The 18560-nt window shown below is 38.0% G+C and overlaps 1 protein-coding gene across 1 annotated transcript; it reads right to left on the bottom strand.

Moving 5' to 3' along the window:
* Nucleotides 1-1036: 1036 nt before the first annotated feature.
* On the bottom strand, nucleotides 1037-1735 carry LOC125592672. Its single transcript, XM_048768019.1, has one exon. It carries the CDS (start codon nucleotides 1733-1735, stop codon nucleotides 1037-1039), a length of 699 nt encoding a protein of 232 aa, XP_048623976.1.
* Between the last annotated feature and the right edge of the window lie 16825 nt (nucleotides 1736-18560).

Raw genomic sequence — 18560 nt, 5'->3', positions numbered from 1 at the left:
ATGTACCATTAGTGAGAGCTTTAAAGCTTTCCAGCCGTGTATATTATGGTTGTAAACCATGGAATCCGAATTTATGATATGATCATGGACTGTGGGTTTTAGTCCTCTCTCCCCTCATGAACATACTCATAATTTTGTAGTGCTTAGGACAGTGGAGCCTTAATTATTTTAGTGATTTTCCCTTTTGTGTACTTATAACACATTGTGAGATTTTATGGGATCACTTTTGTGCCTTAATTAATTTTTCATCATGTTTAGGATCAAGATGGCTAATCTGGTCATGCCATAAGTGTTTATTTCGTGGTGAACCATACTGGTTACCATGGCTTTATGCCTCTTTCATACTGATCCTTAGCATAGAATAAATCAGTAGAAATATGGGTATAGACATTCATAATGCTTTTAGGCGATTTTTCAAAAATCTGAAAGGAATCGTATTTTCTTTGCGCACTGGTTCAATGTAGAAAACATTGAAATTTTTTTTTTTTCTTTCTTTATAACTCAATGGGTCTGAATAATGTCGTGTCTTTTGCCATTGTCAGTACCAATTAATTGATTTCAAGTGATTGTAGGAAGGTAAAGTTGAACCTATACAATCAAGATGAAGTTAAATCTATGCGAGAAATCAATCTATCAGTGAACTGACTCATTAGTCTACACCCAACAATTGATTTTATGTGATTGCAGGAAGGTAAAGTTAAACCTATACAATCAAGGTAAAGTTAAACCATGCATGAAATCAACTATCAGTGGACTGACTCATTAGTCTACACCCAACAATTGATTTTATGTGATTACAGGAAGGTAAAGTTAAACCTATACAATCAAGGTAAAGTTAAACCATGCATGAAATCAACTATCAGTGGACTGATTATCCTTTTATTAAGGTTTTATTTGTTATTTAATCAAGAATCATCAAGCAAGACCAAGCAAGATAATATATAAAAACAAAATCGTTTTTATTATTTCAGTAACATAAATGAATAACAAATAAATCAAATCAGATATGAAAACATAAAATCAGAATGTCGGAAAATTATTCAATGTATAATCCGACCTCATGGTCCATGAGTGTCCACTCGGAATCCTCCTCAGATCTCTTCTTATCAAATGTGGCTTTATTAGCTTCAGGGATTTTCATCTCACTGTCTAGTACTTCATAATATATCTCCATGATGTCATTAAACCGTCTGATGTTATCGATCCTTTTCTGCTTCTTTTGCTCAATGTCTAATAAATATGAGAACAAGTCATAATAGGTGGTGAAACCTTTGGCCTGATGTGATAACAACACTTCCCCTGAATGGAATGTGTCACGAGTTTTGTTTAACAAATCCTCGTTTGTTACCAATTCACCACATAGTCTAAGACTATAGGTGATTCTCATAAGATCAGAGTGATAATTGTCCACGGATTCATAATCCTGGAACCTTAGAGCTTCCCATTTTTTCTTGGATTCGTGCAACAATGGCTCACAGAATCTAGAATTCAAAAATGACCAGAGATTATGAGGATCATTAACATATTCAAACTCGTCTCTTAGGTCCTCACAGAGATGGTGTCGCATAATCATTATGGCTCTGTGTCTTTCACACGCAACGGTGTCATTGCCATACTTGATGCACTTCCCAAGTCCTCTAGACTTCAAGACGGCTGAAGTGTTTATAGCCCAATCAAGATAATTATCTCCAGAGAGATCAGGGGCTTTGTAATCTGAGGGTATGAAACTCGACATCTGAAATCTTTATTCAAAACAGGTTTTAATCAAGTAATCTTTTTGAAATTTTTCATGCTTCATATCAATGCCACACACGGACCAAAAGAAAAAAAAATTCTAAATGATGCATTTTTTAAAAACCATACGGTTTAAGGTGTGGATCAATGTATTTTTCAGATTTAAGGTCCTCTTATTTCAAACACAAGGTTTCAAGGTCTTTAGGGATTCTATCTTAGATGATCAGGAAAATGGTCCATATTTTATTCATCCCATTGGATCGGATCATTTAGTATAATGATTTTTTTTTTCAGTTCAGATCAGATTTCTTGAAAACTATGAATGATCTATATCCCTAACAGTCGATATTTCATGTTCAGTATGCAATATTAGTATGCAAACAATATGCAATCAAGCAAATCAATTCAATCATGAAATCAGGTTAGGGTTTTCGAAATATATACCATATATTTATTATTATTATTATTATTATTTTTTTTTTTTGAAAAATAATCAAATCAGAAATTATTGTGACTTAAAAAAATGAATCAGGAAGATTGATTTATTCAAGCAATTTATTATATGCTTTTCGATTTAAAAATAAATATATTTTCTCAGATATATCTCTGCTATTTCAATTTTAAATATTAAAAAAAATATTTTTTTCAATCCTAATCAAGTTCTAGTCGTTATCAATCATCAGGAAAACAAATTTCTCAGACAAGAACAGGAGGTAAAACCTCGGATTAATTTATGAAACCATGATCAGATTTTTCAAAAAAAAATATGTAACATGCAGTCCTTAACAGTTCTAGTTGATTCAGATCAGATAAGAACATTAAGCAGGACAATAATAATAAGTTTAAGCAAGTAACAGTCGGTTTCTTTCAACATATAGCAGTCATTTTAAAAAAAATTGTTTAACTTTCAATCCTAAACAGTTCTAATGTGAAACTATCATCAGGAAAAGTTTTAAACAATTTTAAAATCAGTTTCAGATTAAGAACAGGTTCAAAACAAGTTCAGGTTCGAGATTTTAAAGAGTTTATGGTTTCTGGTTTTATTTTATTTGCAGAGACATGTTGCTAAATATAGCTACATGGCTGCGGATGGGGGTATTTAATACTTTTATGGGTTTTAGATGAGTTTTCGATGATACCTGAAAACTTTTGATGGGTTGATCGGTCTATCAGTTAGAGATCTTCCTGGTTAGCTGATGGATTGCTCGGAATTATTGTTTTTGTTGCTGCTTGTTGGAATAGGAGACTGGTATATGGTTGAGAGAGATTTTGGTTTCTGGAACAAATTTTCCGCCTGTATTGTAGCTGAGCGTGAGGGCGCGTCCGAACTCTGATTGATGCGGGGTTAGCGGCGTTGGCTTCGTCTCGTCAAGAGCTTAAATTTGGTATCTGGCTCGTCGTCTGGATCCACCGGAGTTCAGGGATAGAGCTGTTTGAAGTTCGTCGGGAATTAGGGTTTTTACTGCTCGGATTTATTTCTGGTTTTTAGGGTTAGGGTTTATGAGAGCAACGTCGTGCTGATAACGTCACTACAAGAAAACAGCTGTATTCTGACGGACATTCCGACGGAAAATGAAATCGTCGGAAAAAACCGATGAATTCCGAGGAAATATTATAGACGTTGGATAGCCGTTGGGGGATTTTACAAAATTCCGAGGAAATTCCGACGAACTAGCCTTTTCCGTCGGAATTCCGTCGGAATTTCCTCGGTCTGTCGGCAGGATTTAAACTATAAATACAAGCAGTCCTCTTCCTCTTCATTCACTCCATATCTTCATCCTCCCTCTTACTCTATTTACACACGAATTTGATTCATAAAAAATATGTCTTCTTCAAATTATTTTCGTTCTTGGATCGATCGACCTCATTTGGATCCGAACACGAGATTGCTTACGGAAGAATACCAACGAGGTATAACCGAATTCATGGGGTTAGTTCACCGACAACCGGAAGCAAAAACATGTATGTTAAGATGTCATTGCTCTAATTGTAAAAATAGAAAGGTTATTAAAGAGTGTAATGTTTGGACTCATCTATATTTGAGTGGGTTTACACGAAGTTACAAAATTTGGTATCATCATGGGGAAACTGATTATGAACATGGTAGTACTAGCGAACCTCAGCCAGCGGTTAGATTAGAAGAACCAATTAGAACGGATGTAGATTATGGTGTAGGTACTGAGCAGATGGTAAATGATCATTTTAGAGGGGAAGATTTACCCAATGCACAAGCTAGGAGATTTTATGATATGTTGGATGCTGGAAAGCAACCATTGTACGAAGGTTGCAGAGATGGTCATTCAGCTTTATCATCTGCTACAAGATTGATGGGCATTAAAACAGATTATAATTTGGCTGAAGACTGTGTGGATGCGATTGCTGATTTTGTAAAAGGTATTCTACCCGAGGATAATGTAGCTCCTGGTTCATACTACGAGGTTCAGAAACTCGTAGCTGGTCTTGGTTTATCGTATCAGGTAATAGATGTATGCAGCGACAACTGCATGATTTATTGGAGGGCGGATGAACAGCGGGTTACATGCAAATTTTGTGGAAAGCCTCGTTATAAAGATACGAGTGGAAGAGTTCCAGTGCCATATAAAAGGATGTGGTATTTACCTTTGACGGAAAGGTTGCAGAGGTTGTATCTGTCTGAACGCACAGCGCAACCAATGAGATGGCATGCGGAGCACTCAACAGATGGTGAGATTAGACATCCTTCAGATGCAAAAGCGTGGAAGCATTTCCAATCAAAGTATCCCGACTTTGCGTATGAGAAAAGAAATGTCTACCTTGGATTATGTACTGATGGTTTTAGTCCGTTTGGCAAGAGTGGAAGACAGTATTCTCTATGGCCCGTCATTCTTACACCATACAACCTACCCCCAAACTTGTGCTTGCGACGAGAGTTTTTGTTTCTCTCGATTCTCGTTCCCGGACCAGAGCATCCTAAGAGATCACTTGATGTGTTTCTTCAGCCACTAATATATGAGTTGCAACAACTATGGGCTCAAGGTGCTGAAACATACGATGTTTTGTGTAAAGAAAACTTTCAAATGCGGGCAGTACTAATGTGGACAATAAGTGATTTTCTAGCATATGGTATGTTGTCTGGATGGACAACGCATGGAAGGCTATCATGTCCATATTGTCAAGATAACACTGATGCTTTCCAACTAAAACACGGAAGGAAAACGTGTTGGTTTGACTGACACAGGAGATTCCTACCACCTGATCATCCATATCGTTGGAGTAGGAATTTGTTTACGAAGAACAAGAGGGTGTTTGACAGTCCACCTCCGGAAATTTGTGGGAAAGATTTGAAGATACAACTAAGAGATTTTGGTGCAGAAAGGACGCCAGACGTCGGTGGACATGAGCGTTTTCCGGTAGATGATGTTGGAGAACTACATAACTGGCACAAAAAAAAGTATTTTCTGAGATCTGTCATACTGGGAGGATCATCTGCTAAGGCATAATTTAGATGTCATGCATATTGAGAAGAACTTTTTTGACAATCTCATGAACACGATCCTTAATGTTCAAGGTAAAACAAAGGATAATTTGAAATCAAGACTGGATTTAGTCGATATATGTGCTCGTTTATATATTTATTAAATATTTTTAATATCTATAAATCTTTTTTTGCGATTAAATTATTTGGGATTTTTTTTTTAAAAAAAATTAATTTATATATTTCTGTATTTATTAAATATATTTTTTATATTTTTTTAATTTACAGGTCTCATGATGATCAGACCCGGCCTCGACAGCGTCGTGGTCGTGGTGGTACGGGGAGACAGTCTCGGGATTCCACCCATTTTCAGGATTCCCCTTCGCCCCACAGCTCCAACCATACATCTCCCTCTGCTGCACCCGCTCCTGCTCCTCTCGCTCCCGCTGCTGCATCCGCTCCTGCTCCTCTCGCTCCCGCTGCTGCATCCGCTCCTGCTCCTCCGAGTCCTCCGGGAGTGATGAGTGTTGCGGAGTTGGTTCAACAGCCCGGTCGTGACCATCTTCCGTATCTCACTCCGTATCCACATGGACGGGGTCAAACATGGTAATTAAACATTTTTTTTTCTTTAAATTTGGATTCATTATTAACCGTTTGTTCTTTTTATTAGGTTCAGCCGATCCGGGAACGGGATCAGCGCATGGATCAACCGTATGATGTACTCGGCCCTCGACAGGGGACATCCGACTTTCACTCACTTCCCTACCGACAAGCAGGTTCTGTGGTTTCGTCAGTTTGCTGTAAGTATTCTAATTTTTTACTTATTTTTTAATCTTTAATATAAATTTTCTACTAATTGTGTTTTTTTTTCAGCAAGAGTTCAACTGGAATTCCGATGAGACCCTCTTTATCTATCACCACTTCGTCCATAAAGTTATGGACAACTATGGGAAGCAGATCCACGAGTGGAAGAAGAAGTGGGAAATCAATAAGGTTCGATTTAATTTATTAAACAATTTTTTAATTTATTAAACTATTTTTTAATTTATTAAACTATTTTCTTTTTTTATTTTATTAAAAGGTCCCAAAGTCGATGAACGACACGGTCTGGAAGGAGTTGTGTGCGCATTGGGATAAGGAAGAGACGAAAGAAACTTCTTCCACCAACTCCACCAACCGCAGGAGCGACCGTAAAGGGAAGGGCATCTACAAGCATTACTTGGGTGCTCAATCTATTGCCACTCTGGGAGATCGCATGGTAAGTTCAACCGCTTTTTCTTCAATTATTTGAGTTTCAAAATTTTAATTTATTGTGCATTTCTTCTAATTTCTAATGTTTTTTTAATTTATGTTTTTTTTCAAGGCGGAAGAAAATGATGGCGAGCCGGTTGATGATCTCGCCCTAATGAGGAGGGCGTATACCAACAAGAAGACCGGCCAGATTGATGACGGTCTTGTGAGGGACGTGGTCGACCTGGTCCAAACTCAGGTGGTAGACGAAGTGTCTCAGCTTCAAACCGAGGATGACGCTTCGACGGCTTCGACCAACTTGTCCCGGTTTCGAATCAACGAAATCGTTGAATCCGTAAGTTCTTTTTTTTTTTAAAGTTCAATTCATTTATTTCTTGGTTTAAATTTGTAAATTTGGCTATTTTCTATCCAGTCGGTTCCAAAGAAGAAGGGACGTTTGGTCGGTTTGGGTCGTCGCACCCGGTCGGTTCCTCCTTCTTCTGCACCACCGCCCTTTGTTGATCCAGAAGTACTTAAGGCTCAGTTGAAGGACAAGGATGATCGCATATCTTTGTTGGAGACCCAGATGGCGGCTCAACAGGCGGGCTATGAGGCACAGAGGAGGCTGAACCAGCAAATGATGGAGATGATGCAGAGGATGTACCCGAACGAGGTGTTCCCGGACGTGCCAGACCCGTAGTTTTTTTTTCCAAAAACTCGGAATGTTTTATTTTTATTTGTGAAACTTTGAATATTAATTAATATGATTTCAATTTTAATTTTAATTTTATATTTTCGAATTTAAATTTCAAAAATTTTATTTTTTTTAAAAAAATTAATATTTTTTACATTCCGAGGAAATTAATTATATTTTTTACTCGATCGATCGATGCGTTATTGGACATAAATCCATCGATCGATCTGTTTATAAAAAAATGTTCGGAATAAACTGAGGGACATCTTCCTCGGAATATACCGAGGGACATGTTCCTCGGAATATTCCGAGGAAGATTTCCCTCGGTATATTCCGATCGATCGATGGATATGTGTCCAAAAAAGCATCGATCGATGAGCTTCCGAGGAAATATCCCGACGAAGTTCTCCCTCGGTATATTCCGAGGAGATTTCCGACAAACTAGTGATCCTCGGAATTTCCTCGGAAATTTGTTTCCTCGGAATTCCGTCGGAAAATTCCGAGGGATTTCCGAGGAAAGAAGAAATTCCGAGGAATTATTTCCGAGGACTTGTTTCGTCGGTATGTCGTCGGAATAAAGTTATTCCGACGAAATTCCGACGATTTTTTCCCTCAGTATCCTTGTTGTTTTCTTGTAGTGCGTGTTGTAAATGAAGTGTTGGGGAAATACTTCTGTTATTATTACTGTCGACCAGAAGGTCCATATATATACAAGGTATTAGACCGTCATAAGGTCATGTTTATCCTAACAAGATAAGGATTAAGGATAAACACTATGTTACAGATATACATGAAATATATACTAGATAAACACATAGTCTCTGGTTGTCTTTATCATGTCCCGGATTGGGTCTGCAGTACGGGTTGGTCCATGGTCGATCATAAACGCTTAACTGAACGTTGAAAAGTGCGATAACGTTTTCTAGTTGTATTCAAAAGTTCAAAACATTCAACTAGTCGAATAATTCTCTGGACCATCAAGGAATATCATAGTTTTTATAAGCAAGGAGCAAAGTAGGAACACATCATCAAACCATTGTTTGGGTGCAAATTTGTTTAGTGTAGGGCACTCTTGTGGTTGTGGTTGGGCATAAGTCTTTTAGAGGTCACTCTCTGTGGACCTTAAAGAGTTAAGCGCCTGATATAATACAAATCGGAAATTTCAAAACTATAACTTAACTAGAGAAAAATAAAGAAAAGAAGAAGACCAACTTCAAATTTCTTACTATAGTAAGGACCAAACATGGCAAGCCTGTCATCTAATACAAACATGTACTTTAGTTTGTGAAATGTTCCAAACAAACTGGATCAGGATTCTTTGGAAAACTTATCGTCCACAAACCAAGATTCATATTTCTACACCATTTGTATATCATGAACAAAATAAGATTTATCATGAACTAGAAGTCTATAATTATGTAACTTTCTTTTTATAGTCAGCATCAATTTGGTCTACATGGCCGATATGTAGTATCTATCTAATCTATTAAAAGAAGATTACAAAATTAGATTACCCCTTATTTTATCACTTATTTACAATGGCATGTCATTGAGATATTTATTGAACTTATATTTAAGTATGTTTGTCATTTCTTAATTTAAATTATAGATTTCCTTAATCGAATATTTAACCAAAATAGCCGTAAACGTTTGAAAATATAGTTAATGTTAAGAATATTTACCATTAATGATGTAGAAAAAAAATTATGTATAGAAAAATGAAAGCAAACACTCGTGCGGTTGCACGGATCAGGGTCTAGTTTATACTTATTTTGAGTCATCGTATATCACTACAAGAAAACAGCAAGGATACTGAGGGAAAAAATCGTCGGAATTTCGTCGGAATAAAGTTATTCCGACGACATACCGACGAAACAAGTCCTCGGAAATAATTCCTCGGAATTTCTTCTTTCCTCGGAATTTCTTCTTTCCTCGGAAATCCTGCGGAATTTTCCGACGGAATTCCGAGGAAACAAATTTCCGAGGAAATTCCGAGGATCACTAGTTTGTCGGAAATCTCCTCGGAATATATCGAGGGAGAACTTCGTCGGGATATTTCCTCGGAAGTTCATCGATCGATGCGTTTTTGAACATATATCCATCGATCGATCCGTTTATAAAAAAATGTTCGGAATATACCGAGAGACATCTTCCTCGGAATATTCCGAGGAACATGTCTCTCGGTATATTCCGAGGAACATGTCCCTCGGTATATTCCGAGGAACAAGGAAAGTTGTCCCTCGGTATATTCCGAGAAAGATGTCCCTCAGTATATTCCAAACGTTTTTTTTATAAACAGATCGATCGATGGATATATGTCCAAAAACGCATCGATCGATCGAGTAAAAAATATAATTAATTTCCTCGGAATGTAAAAAATATTAATTTTTTTTTAAAAATAAAATTTTTGAAATTTAAATTCGAAAATATAAAATTAAAATTAAAATTGAAATCATATTAATTAATATTCAAAGTTTCACAAATAAAAATAAAACATTCCGAGTTTTTGGAAAAAAAAAAAAAACTACGGGTCTGGCACGTCCGGGAACACCTCGTTCGGGTACATCCTCTGCATCATCTCCATCATTTGCTGGTTCAGCCTCCTCTGTGCCTCATAGCCCGCCTGTTGAGCCGCCATCTGGGTCTCCAACAAAGATATGCGATCATCCTTGTCCTTCAACTGAGCCGTAAGTACTTCTGGATCAACAAAGGGCGGTGGTGCAGAAGAAGGAGGAACCGACCGGGTGCGACGACCCAAACCGACCAAACGTCCCTTCTTCTTTGGAACCGACTGAATAGAAAATAGCCAAATTTACAAATTTAAACCAAGAAATAAATGAATTGAACTTAAAAAAAAAAAGAACTTACGGATTCAACGATTTCGTTGATTCGAAACCGGGACAAGTTGGTCGAAGCCGTCGAAGCGTCATCCTCGGTTTGAAGCTGAGACACTTCGTCTACCACCTGAGTTTGGACCAGGTCGACCACGTCCCTCACAAGACCGTCATCAATCTGGTCGGTCTTCTTGTTGGTATATGCCCTCCTCATTAGGGCGAGATCATCAACCGACTCGCCATCATTTTCTTCCGCCTTGAAAAAAAACATAAATTAAAGAAACATTAGAAATTAGAAGAAATGCACAATAAATTAAAATTTTGAAACTCAAATAATTGAAGAAAAAGCGGTTGAACTTACCATGCGATCTCCCAGAATGAAAATAGATTGAGCACCCAAGTTATGCTTGTAGATGTCCTTCCCTTTACGGTCGCTCCTCCGGTTGGTGGAGTTGGTGGAAGAAGTTTCTTTCGTCTCTTCCTTATCCCAATGCGCACACAACTCCTTCCAGACCGTGTCGTTCATCGACTTTGGGACCTTTTAATAAAAAAAAAAAAATAGTTTAATAAATTAAAAAATAGTTTAATAAATTAAAAAATTGTTTAATAAATTAAATCGAACCTTATTGATTTCCCACTTCTTCTTCCACTCGTGGATCTGCTTCCCATAGTTGTCCATAACTTTATGGACGAAGTGGTGATAGATAAAGAGCGTCTCATCGGGATTCCAGTTGAACTCTTGCTGAAAAAAAAACACAATTAGTTGAAAATTTATATTAAAGATTAAAAATATAAGTAAAAAATTAAAATACTTACCGCAAACTGACGAAACCACAGAACCTGCTTGTCGGTAGGGAAGTGAGTGAAAGTCGGATGTCCCCTGTCGAGGGCCGAGTACATCATACGGTTGATCCATGCGCTGATCCCGTTCCCGGATCGGTTGAACCTAATAAAAAGAACAAACGGTTAATAATGAATCCAAATTTAAAGAAAAAAAATGCTTAATTACCATGTTTGACCTCGTCCATGTGGATACGGAGTGAGATACGGAAGATGGTCACGACCGGGCTGTTGAACCAACTCCGCAACACTCATCACTCCCGGAGGATCCGGAGGAGCAGGAGCGGATGCAGCAGCGGGAGCGAGAGGAGCAAGAGCGGGTGCAGCAGAGGGAGATGTATGGTTGGAGCTGTGGGGCGAAGGGGAATCCTGAAAATGGCTGGAATCCCGAGACTGGCTCCCCGTACCACCACGACCACGACGCTGTCGAGGCCGGGTCTGATCATCATGAGACCTATAAATTAAAAAAAAATATTTAATAAATACAGAAATATATAAATTAATTTTTTTTTTAAATCCCAAATAATAGTTTTTAATCACAAAAAACGATTTATAGATATTAAAAATATTTAATAAATATATAAAAATAGTCCTAATAAACAAAAAATAGTTTTAATAAACAAAAAAATAGTTTAATAATTACAAAAAATAGTTTTAATAATATATATATATATATTAAAAATATTTTTAAATCCCAAATAATAGTTTTTAATCACAAAAAAAGTTTTATAGATATTAAAAATGTTTTGTAAAATCCAAAAAATCGAATTTATATACAAAAAAAGATTTTGTAAAATCCAAAAATCAAATTTATATAGAAAAATCGTTTTGTAAAATACAATTTATATACAAAATTCGATTTTATAAATACAAAAAAAATAAAAAAAATTATAAAAAAATTCTAAATCAATTCAACAAAACAAATTATTCAACCAAATCACAATTCTAAACCTATTATTCTACCAAATCACAATCCTAACCAATTACCCTAACAAAAATCTATCAAAACTACACAAAAACCTAACAAATAGAACCTAAGAGAGTGGGATAGGGTCTTTACATGATTTGTGTAAGAGAAGGGGGAGATCGCCGGAGATATCGTCGGATTTCAGGGGAAAATCGCCGGAGAGAAGAGAGGAGTCGCGAAGAGGAAGAAGAGAGAAATGGGGAAGAAGAAGGGGCTCGTGGTTATAAAACCTAGGGTCCGACGAATATTATCCGTCGGAATTCCGTCGGAATTATAATTTCAATTTTCGCGAAATAATTGCCCGGTAAAATGAAAATATTCCGAGGAAATACCGAGGAACTAGTGTTTGGGGTTTCAAAACATCAATTTTTTTTTGCCGTATTTCATTTCTTATACAATTGTAATGCATACCATTGAGGATCCTTTGTATAGATGAGCATAAACCATGAAATAACAAATTTCAAAACTAATTGAAAGTATTCCCTTTACCGTTCATTAAAAGGTATAAGTGTTTCTCTTATGTTGTGGGATTTCGTTCATACAATCGGAAAAGTGTTAATTATACGGTAAGGAACAAATTTTTGACTTCATAATGAACGTAAGACATTTAATAAGGGTTATATAGGTGTTATTCAAACCGCAAAACGTTGTTTTCGGTTTAAAAACCCTATTTCCTCGGAATTTCCTCGGATTATTCCGAGGGAATTCCGAGGAAACCCTTTTCTTCCTCGGAATTCCGTCGGAATATTCCGAGGAAATTCCGAGGAACTAGTGTTTGGGGTTTCAATACGTCAATTTTTTTTTAAACGGATCGATCGATGGATATATGTACAAAAGCCCATCGATCGATAGAGTATATCAGGTGTTCCTCGGAATTTCCTCGGAATATTCCGAGGCTTTTCTGAGGAAACAGGGTTTGGGGTAACAATGTGATCGATCGAGAACAAAATCTCGTACGTTTTTTTATAAACGGATCGATCGATGTATATATATCCAAAAACGCATCGATTGATCACTAAGCGTAACAATGTGATCGATTGATTAGATTATCCCATCGATCGATCGAGAATCTCAAGCGTTCCTCGGAATGTCCTCGGAAAATCTTGTAAGTTTTTTTATAAACGGATCGATCGATGGATATATGTCCGAAAACGCATCGATCGATCACTAAGATGGACCAAAGCGTAACAATGTGATCGATCGATTAGATTATCCCATCGATTGATCGAGAATCTCAAGCGTTCCTCGGAATGTCCTCGGAAAATCTTGTAAGTTTTTTTATAAACGGATCGTTCGATGGATATATGTCCGAAAACGCATCGATCGATCACTAAGATTGACCAAAGCGTAACAATGTGATCGATCGATTAGATTATCCCATCGATCGATCGAGAATATCAAGTGTTCCTCGGAATTCCGTCGGAATATTCCGAGGCTTTTCCGAGGAAAGAGGGTATATCAAGTGTTCCTCGGAATTTCCTCGGTATTTCTTTAAAACAAAAAAAAAATCAATGGTAGTCTGTTTCCGAGTCATCATCACCAGATGAATCTGAATCTGGATCTTGGTGAAACTCTCCAATCACTGGTTCATCCTCTACGTGAACGACGGCTTCCTCTCCGAAGTCGGTTAAATCGACTACAAGGCCAACTCCAGCTAAATCTTCTGCTGCACTTAAGTTGCCGGATGTGCTTGGTTGTAGTGGGTCTTCCAGCTCAGAACTTCCCTGAATTCGGCCTCTCGGGTTGAGTCTTGTAACAGTAACCCATGAATCATCTCTGTTCCTTACCCGGGGATACTTGATATAACAAACCTGTAACATTTAGAAAATTATTAGTAAAATTATAAATTAATACATATGATGATGAATCATTCTGAATAATTAACATTTAATTACTTGATCGGCCTGAGAAGCAAGAATGAAAGGATCATAATATTGCAGCTTTCGCCTCGAATTTACTGATGTAACACTAAATGCATCTGTTCTCACACCTCGATCTGGAGTGTTGTCGTGCCAATCACAATAGAAAACAGTACAGCGCAATCCAACCATGCCCAAATACTTGATTTCCAAAATCTCATGTATGTGTCCGTAGTATACATCATCTCCTGATGCAGAACAAACGCCAGCATCATAAGTCGTACTCGAACGTCTCCTCTTCTGAGTTGTGAATGCATATCCTCGAGTACAAAATCTCGGATATGACTTCACAACAAAGTTTGGTCCAACGACCTTCTCACGTATCGAATCGTCAAATGTTTCACCTCTGGCCAAACCAGCAGACACCTATTAATAGCACATATATATATGTTATATCAATAAATGTGAATTAGTATAAATATGTGATAAAATATATTTTAATTTGTTTAAAGCACTCACATAAGTAAACATTCATCCAGTAAATTCTCTCTGCTTCATTTCTTCTAGTTCGTCCTCTGTGGCGTATCTATACTAGAACCGCTTTTCTGCCATGAAAATCCTGTATATGATGACAATAATGTAATTAATTAAGATTTAAATTTCAACTTGTTAAAATAAAAATTTGTAAGCTAATTTATTTACCTCTCATATTGAAGAACGTCTTCGCAGTTGGTGAGCAAATATGTTTGCAAATGACTGTGCTCCTGCTCAGTAAGTCGACGGTCCTTTGGTTTTCCGCTAAGTCGTCCAACGTCTGTGAAAATGTCTGGAACCGTAACATGATATGTTGCCCGTTCGCCTCTATCATCATGCCGAGCAGGTCTTCTGTTTTTGGTCTGAACTTCTGCTGGAAAGTAGTACTCGGCAAAGTTTGAAGTTTGTTCATTGATCATCTGTGCGACTATAGAACCTTCCACCCTACTTAAATTTTTCATCATCTTCTTCAAATGGAACATATACCGCTCATACAGATACATCCATCTATACTGCACAGGACCACCAAGTTCCAATTTTCTTGCCAGGTGAATAACAAGATGCTTGATGTTAAGAGTTTTCAAGCTCCTAACACAAATGTTGTAGTATAGTGATTGTCGAACCAGTTCTGAGGGATATCAAAGCAATGAGAATGCAAGTACTCACTTAATCTAAGTGCAACCAATGATTTAGATGAGTTTTAAGTTATGACTAAAACTAAAAAGCAATAACAGAATGATACTTTCTTGACTAAGGGAAAAGAGAACTCATGGGCATAGGGATTAGACCTTGGATGATCAAGTTTCGAACTGAGGATGACAAATGATCAATCAAACTATCGACCTTAAGCCTAGACAAAATTCTAAGCAAGCTCTATGTCTAGATGAATGCTCATTTGCTAACATATCTCAAACATCAAATGTCTTTGGTTGAATAATATGAAAGCAATCATTACTAACAAGTCTACTAGCTATTTTAGCACCTTTAACAACAAATGTCTTTGGCAAAGTATACTAAAAGCCTAGGAGAGTTGTCTCAGGCATTTCATCAAACACCTTTTGGGTGGGAAATGCCTATTGATCAACTTTTGAGTGGCCAACTCAGAAGATGCATTATGAATACTCTACTAGCAAGGAACAAGAGTGATCTACACTAAAACATCCTAGAACTAACCTAATCACCCTTGATCTCCCTAACCCATGAATTCAAAAAGGTGATTACTCACTAATCTCTATGATTCCTCTTAAACCCATATTGGATTTCAGATTAATCATGTAGAGAAATAGATAAGAAATCAACAATAACACAAGAACATAACAATCAAAATCCAAGAGATGAATTTCTCAAGAGAGTTTTTGTGTATTTCTCAATAGATCAAAAGATAATCTCCTCCTCGTGGCTTACAGAGTATTAAAACATAGCTTTAGAAAATAAAAACGTGCATCATGAAATGACCAAAAGGCCCTTAAGTAAAATAGAAAATCGACCCAATAATAGACGCGGAGCGACCTCGGCATGTCGCTCCGAGAGGTCGCTCTGGCCTTTGGGAGCGACCTCAGTGGGTCGCTCTGAGAGGTCGCTCCGGGCTTTGCTTCGTGTCGTCTCGCCATAGAGACGCGAGCGACCTTGGGGTGTCGCTTTGGGAGGTCGCTCCGAGAGGGGTGTGAGATGCGAGTGACCTCGGCGCGTCGCTCTGGACTGGTCGCTGTGGTGAGGTCGCTCTAGGAGCTGGAGCGACTTCGCCTTATCGCTCTGAACTGGTCGCTCTAGGAGCTGTAGCGACTTCGCCTTGTCGCTCTAGGAGGTCGCTCTGAAGCGTATAGGGCGAGCGAGTTCATGGCGTCGCTCCGGTAGGTCGCTCTGGCTGGAGTGACTTGAGATAGTCGCTCTGGGCTGGTCGCTTCAGGCAGTGCTCGTCCAAAGATCACTCTAATCACCTCCTTTGAGCTCCAAATGCACCCAAGTGTCTCCAGGAACTCCATGTGGTACTCCAATACCTGATAGAGACATATGTATGCAAAATGCAACCTAGATATGGCTTAATCCTAATCTATATGATGAAAATGCACATGAATAAATGGATAAAACAATGTGAATATGCAAGATATCAATGCTCCATAACATCAAAAAATGAGGGAGGAAATATCTTCTCAAGGTTACACTAAATCACGGCTATGTTAGTCTTCAAATTTTCAATACCTTCAAGAGTCACTGATCTCGTGCATAAATCGCGAAAGAAACCACTTATCCCTGCAATTGCATCATGAACATTTCGTGCTAATAGTTCCTTGAAGGCGAACGGAAGGAGGCGCTGCATCATTACATGGCAATCGTGGCTTTTCAAGCCAGTAAACTTTCCTTCCTTTCTGTCGATACAGTTACGCAAATTTGATGCGTAACCGTCTGGAAATTCCACATCGTTTGAAATCCAATCAAAGAACGCATCTTTTCCCTCTGCATCAAGTCGGTATATGGGAAAAGGAGCCCTACCATTCTCATCAACATGAAGTTCTGAACGAGCACATATATCGACTAAATCCAGTCTTGACTTCAAATTATCCTTTGTTTTACCTTGAACATTAAGGATCGTGTTCATGAGATTGTCAAAAAAGTTCTTCTCAATATGCATGACATCTAAATTATGCCTTAGCAGATGATCCTCCCAGTATGGCAGATCCCAGAAAATACTTTTTTTTGTGCCAGTTATGTAGTTCTCCAACAGCATCTACCGGAAAACGCTCATGTCCACCGACGTCTGGCGTCTTTTCTGCACCAAAATCTCTTAGTTGTATCTTCAAATCTTTCCCACAAATTTCCGGAGGTGGACTGTCAAACACCCTCTTGTTCTTCGTAAACAAATTCCTACTCCTACGATATGGATGATCAGGTGGTAGGAATCTCCTGTGACAGTCAAACCAACACGTTTTCCTTCCGTTTTTTTAGTTGGAAAGCATCAGTGTTATCTTGACAATATGGACATGATAGCCTTCCATACGTTTTCCATCCAGACAACATACCATATGCTGAAAAATCACTTATTGTCCACATTAGTACTGCCCGCATTTGAAAGTTTTCTTTGCACGAAACATCGTATGTTTCAGCACCTTGAGCCATATTTGTTGCAACTCATATATTAGTGGCTGAAGAAACACATCAAGTGATCTCTTAGGATGCTCTGGTCCGGGAACGAGAATCGAGAGAAACAAAACCTCTCGTCGCAAGCACAAGTTTGGGGGTAGGTTGTATGGTGTAAGAATGATGGGCCATAGAGAATAATGTCTTCCACTCTTGCCAAACGGACTGAAACCATCAGTACATAATCCAAGGTAGACATTTCTTCTCTCATACGCAAAGTCGGGATACTTTGATTGGAAATGCTTCCACGCTTTTGCATCTGAAGGATGTCTGATCTCACCATCTGTTGAGTGCTCCGCATGCCATCTCATTGGTTGCGCTGTGCGTTCAGACAGATACAACCTCTGCAACCTTTTCGTCAAAGGTAAATACCACATCCTTTTATATGGCACTGGAACTCTTCCACTCGTATCTTTATAACGAGGCTTTCCACAAAATTTGCATGTAACCCGCTGTTCATCCGCCCTCCAATAAATCATGCAGTTGTCGCTGCATACATCTATTACCTGATACGATAAACCAAGACCAGCTACGAGTTTCTGAACCTCGTAGTATGAACCAGGAGCTACATTATCCTCGGGTAGAATACCTTTTACAAAATCAGCAATCGCATCCACACAGTCTTCAGCCAAATTATAATCTGTTTTAATGCCCATCAATCTTATAGCAGATGATAAAGCTGAATGACCATCTCTGCAACCTTCGTACAATGGTTGCTTTCCAGCATCCAACATATCATAAAATCTACTAGCTTGTGCATTGGGTAAATCTTCCCCTATAAAATGATCATTTACCATCTCCTCAGTACCTACACCATAATCTACATCCGTTCTAATTGGTTCTTCTAATCTAACCGCTGGCTGAGGTTCGCTAGTACTACCATGTTCATAATCAGTTTCCCCATGATGATACCAAATTTTGTAACTTCGTGTAAACCCATTCAAATATAGATGAGTCCAAACATCCCACTCTTTAATAACCTTTCTATTTTTACAATTAGAGCAAGGACATCTTAACATACATGTTTTTTCTTCCGGTTGTCGGTGAACTAACCCCATGAATTCGGTTATACCTCGTTGGTATTCTTCCGTAAGCAATCTCGTGTTCGGATCCAAATGAGGTCGATCGATCCAAGAACGAAAATAATTTGAAGAACACATATTTTTTATGAATCAAATTCGTGTGTAAATAGAGTAAGAGGGAGGATGAAGATATGGAGTGAATGAAGAGGAAGAGGACTGCTTGTATTTATAGTTTAAATCCTGCCGACAGACCGAGG

Source organism: Brassica napus, chromosome C9 (assembly GCF_020379485.1).
Source record: "Brassica napus cultivar Da-Ae chromosome C9, Da-Ae, whole genome shotgun sequence".
Taxonomy (NCBI): Eukaryota; Viridiplantae; Streptophyta; class Magnoliopsida; order Brassicales; family Brassicaceae; genus Brassica; species Brassica napus.
The sequence above is the reverse complement of the archived record's forward strand: the minus strand, read 5'-3'. Positions and strand labels throughout refer to the sequence as shown.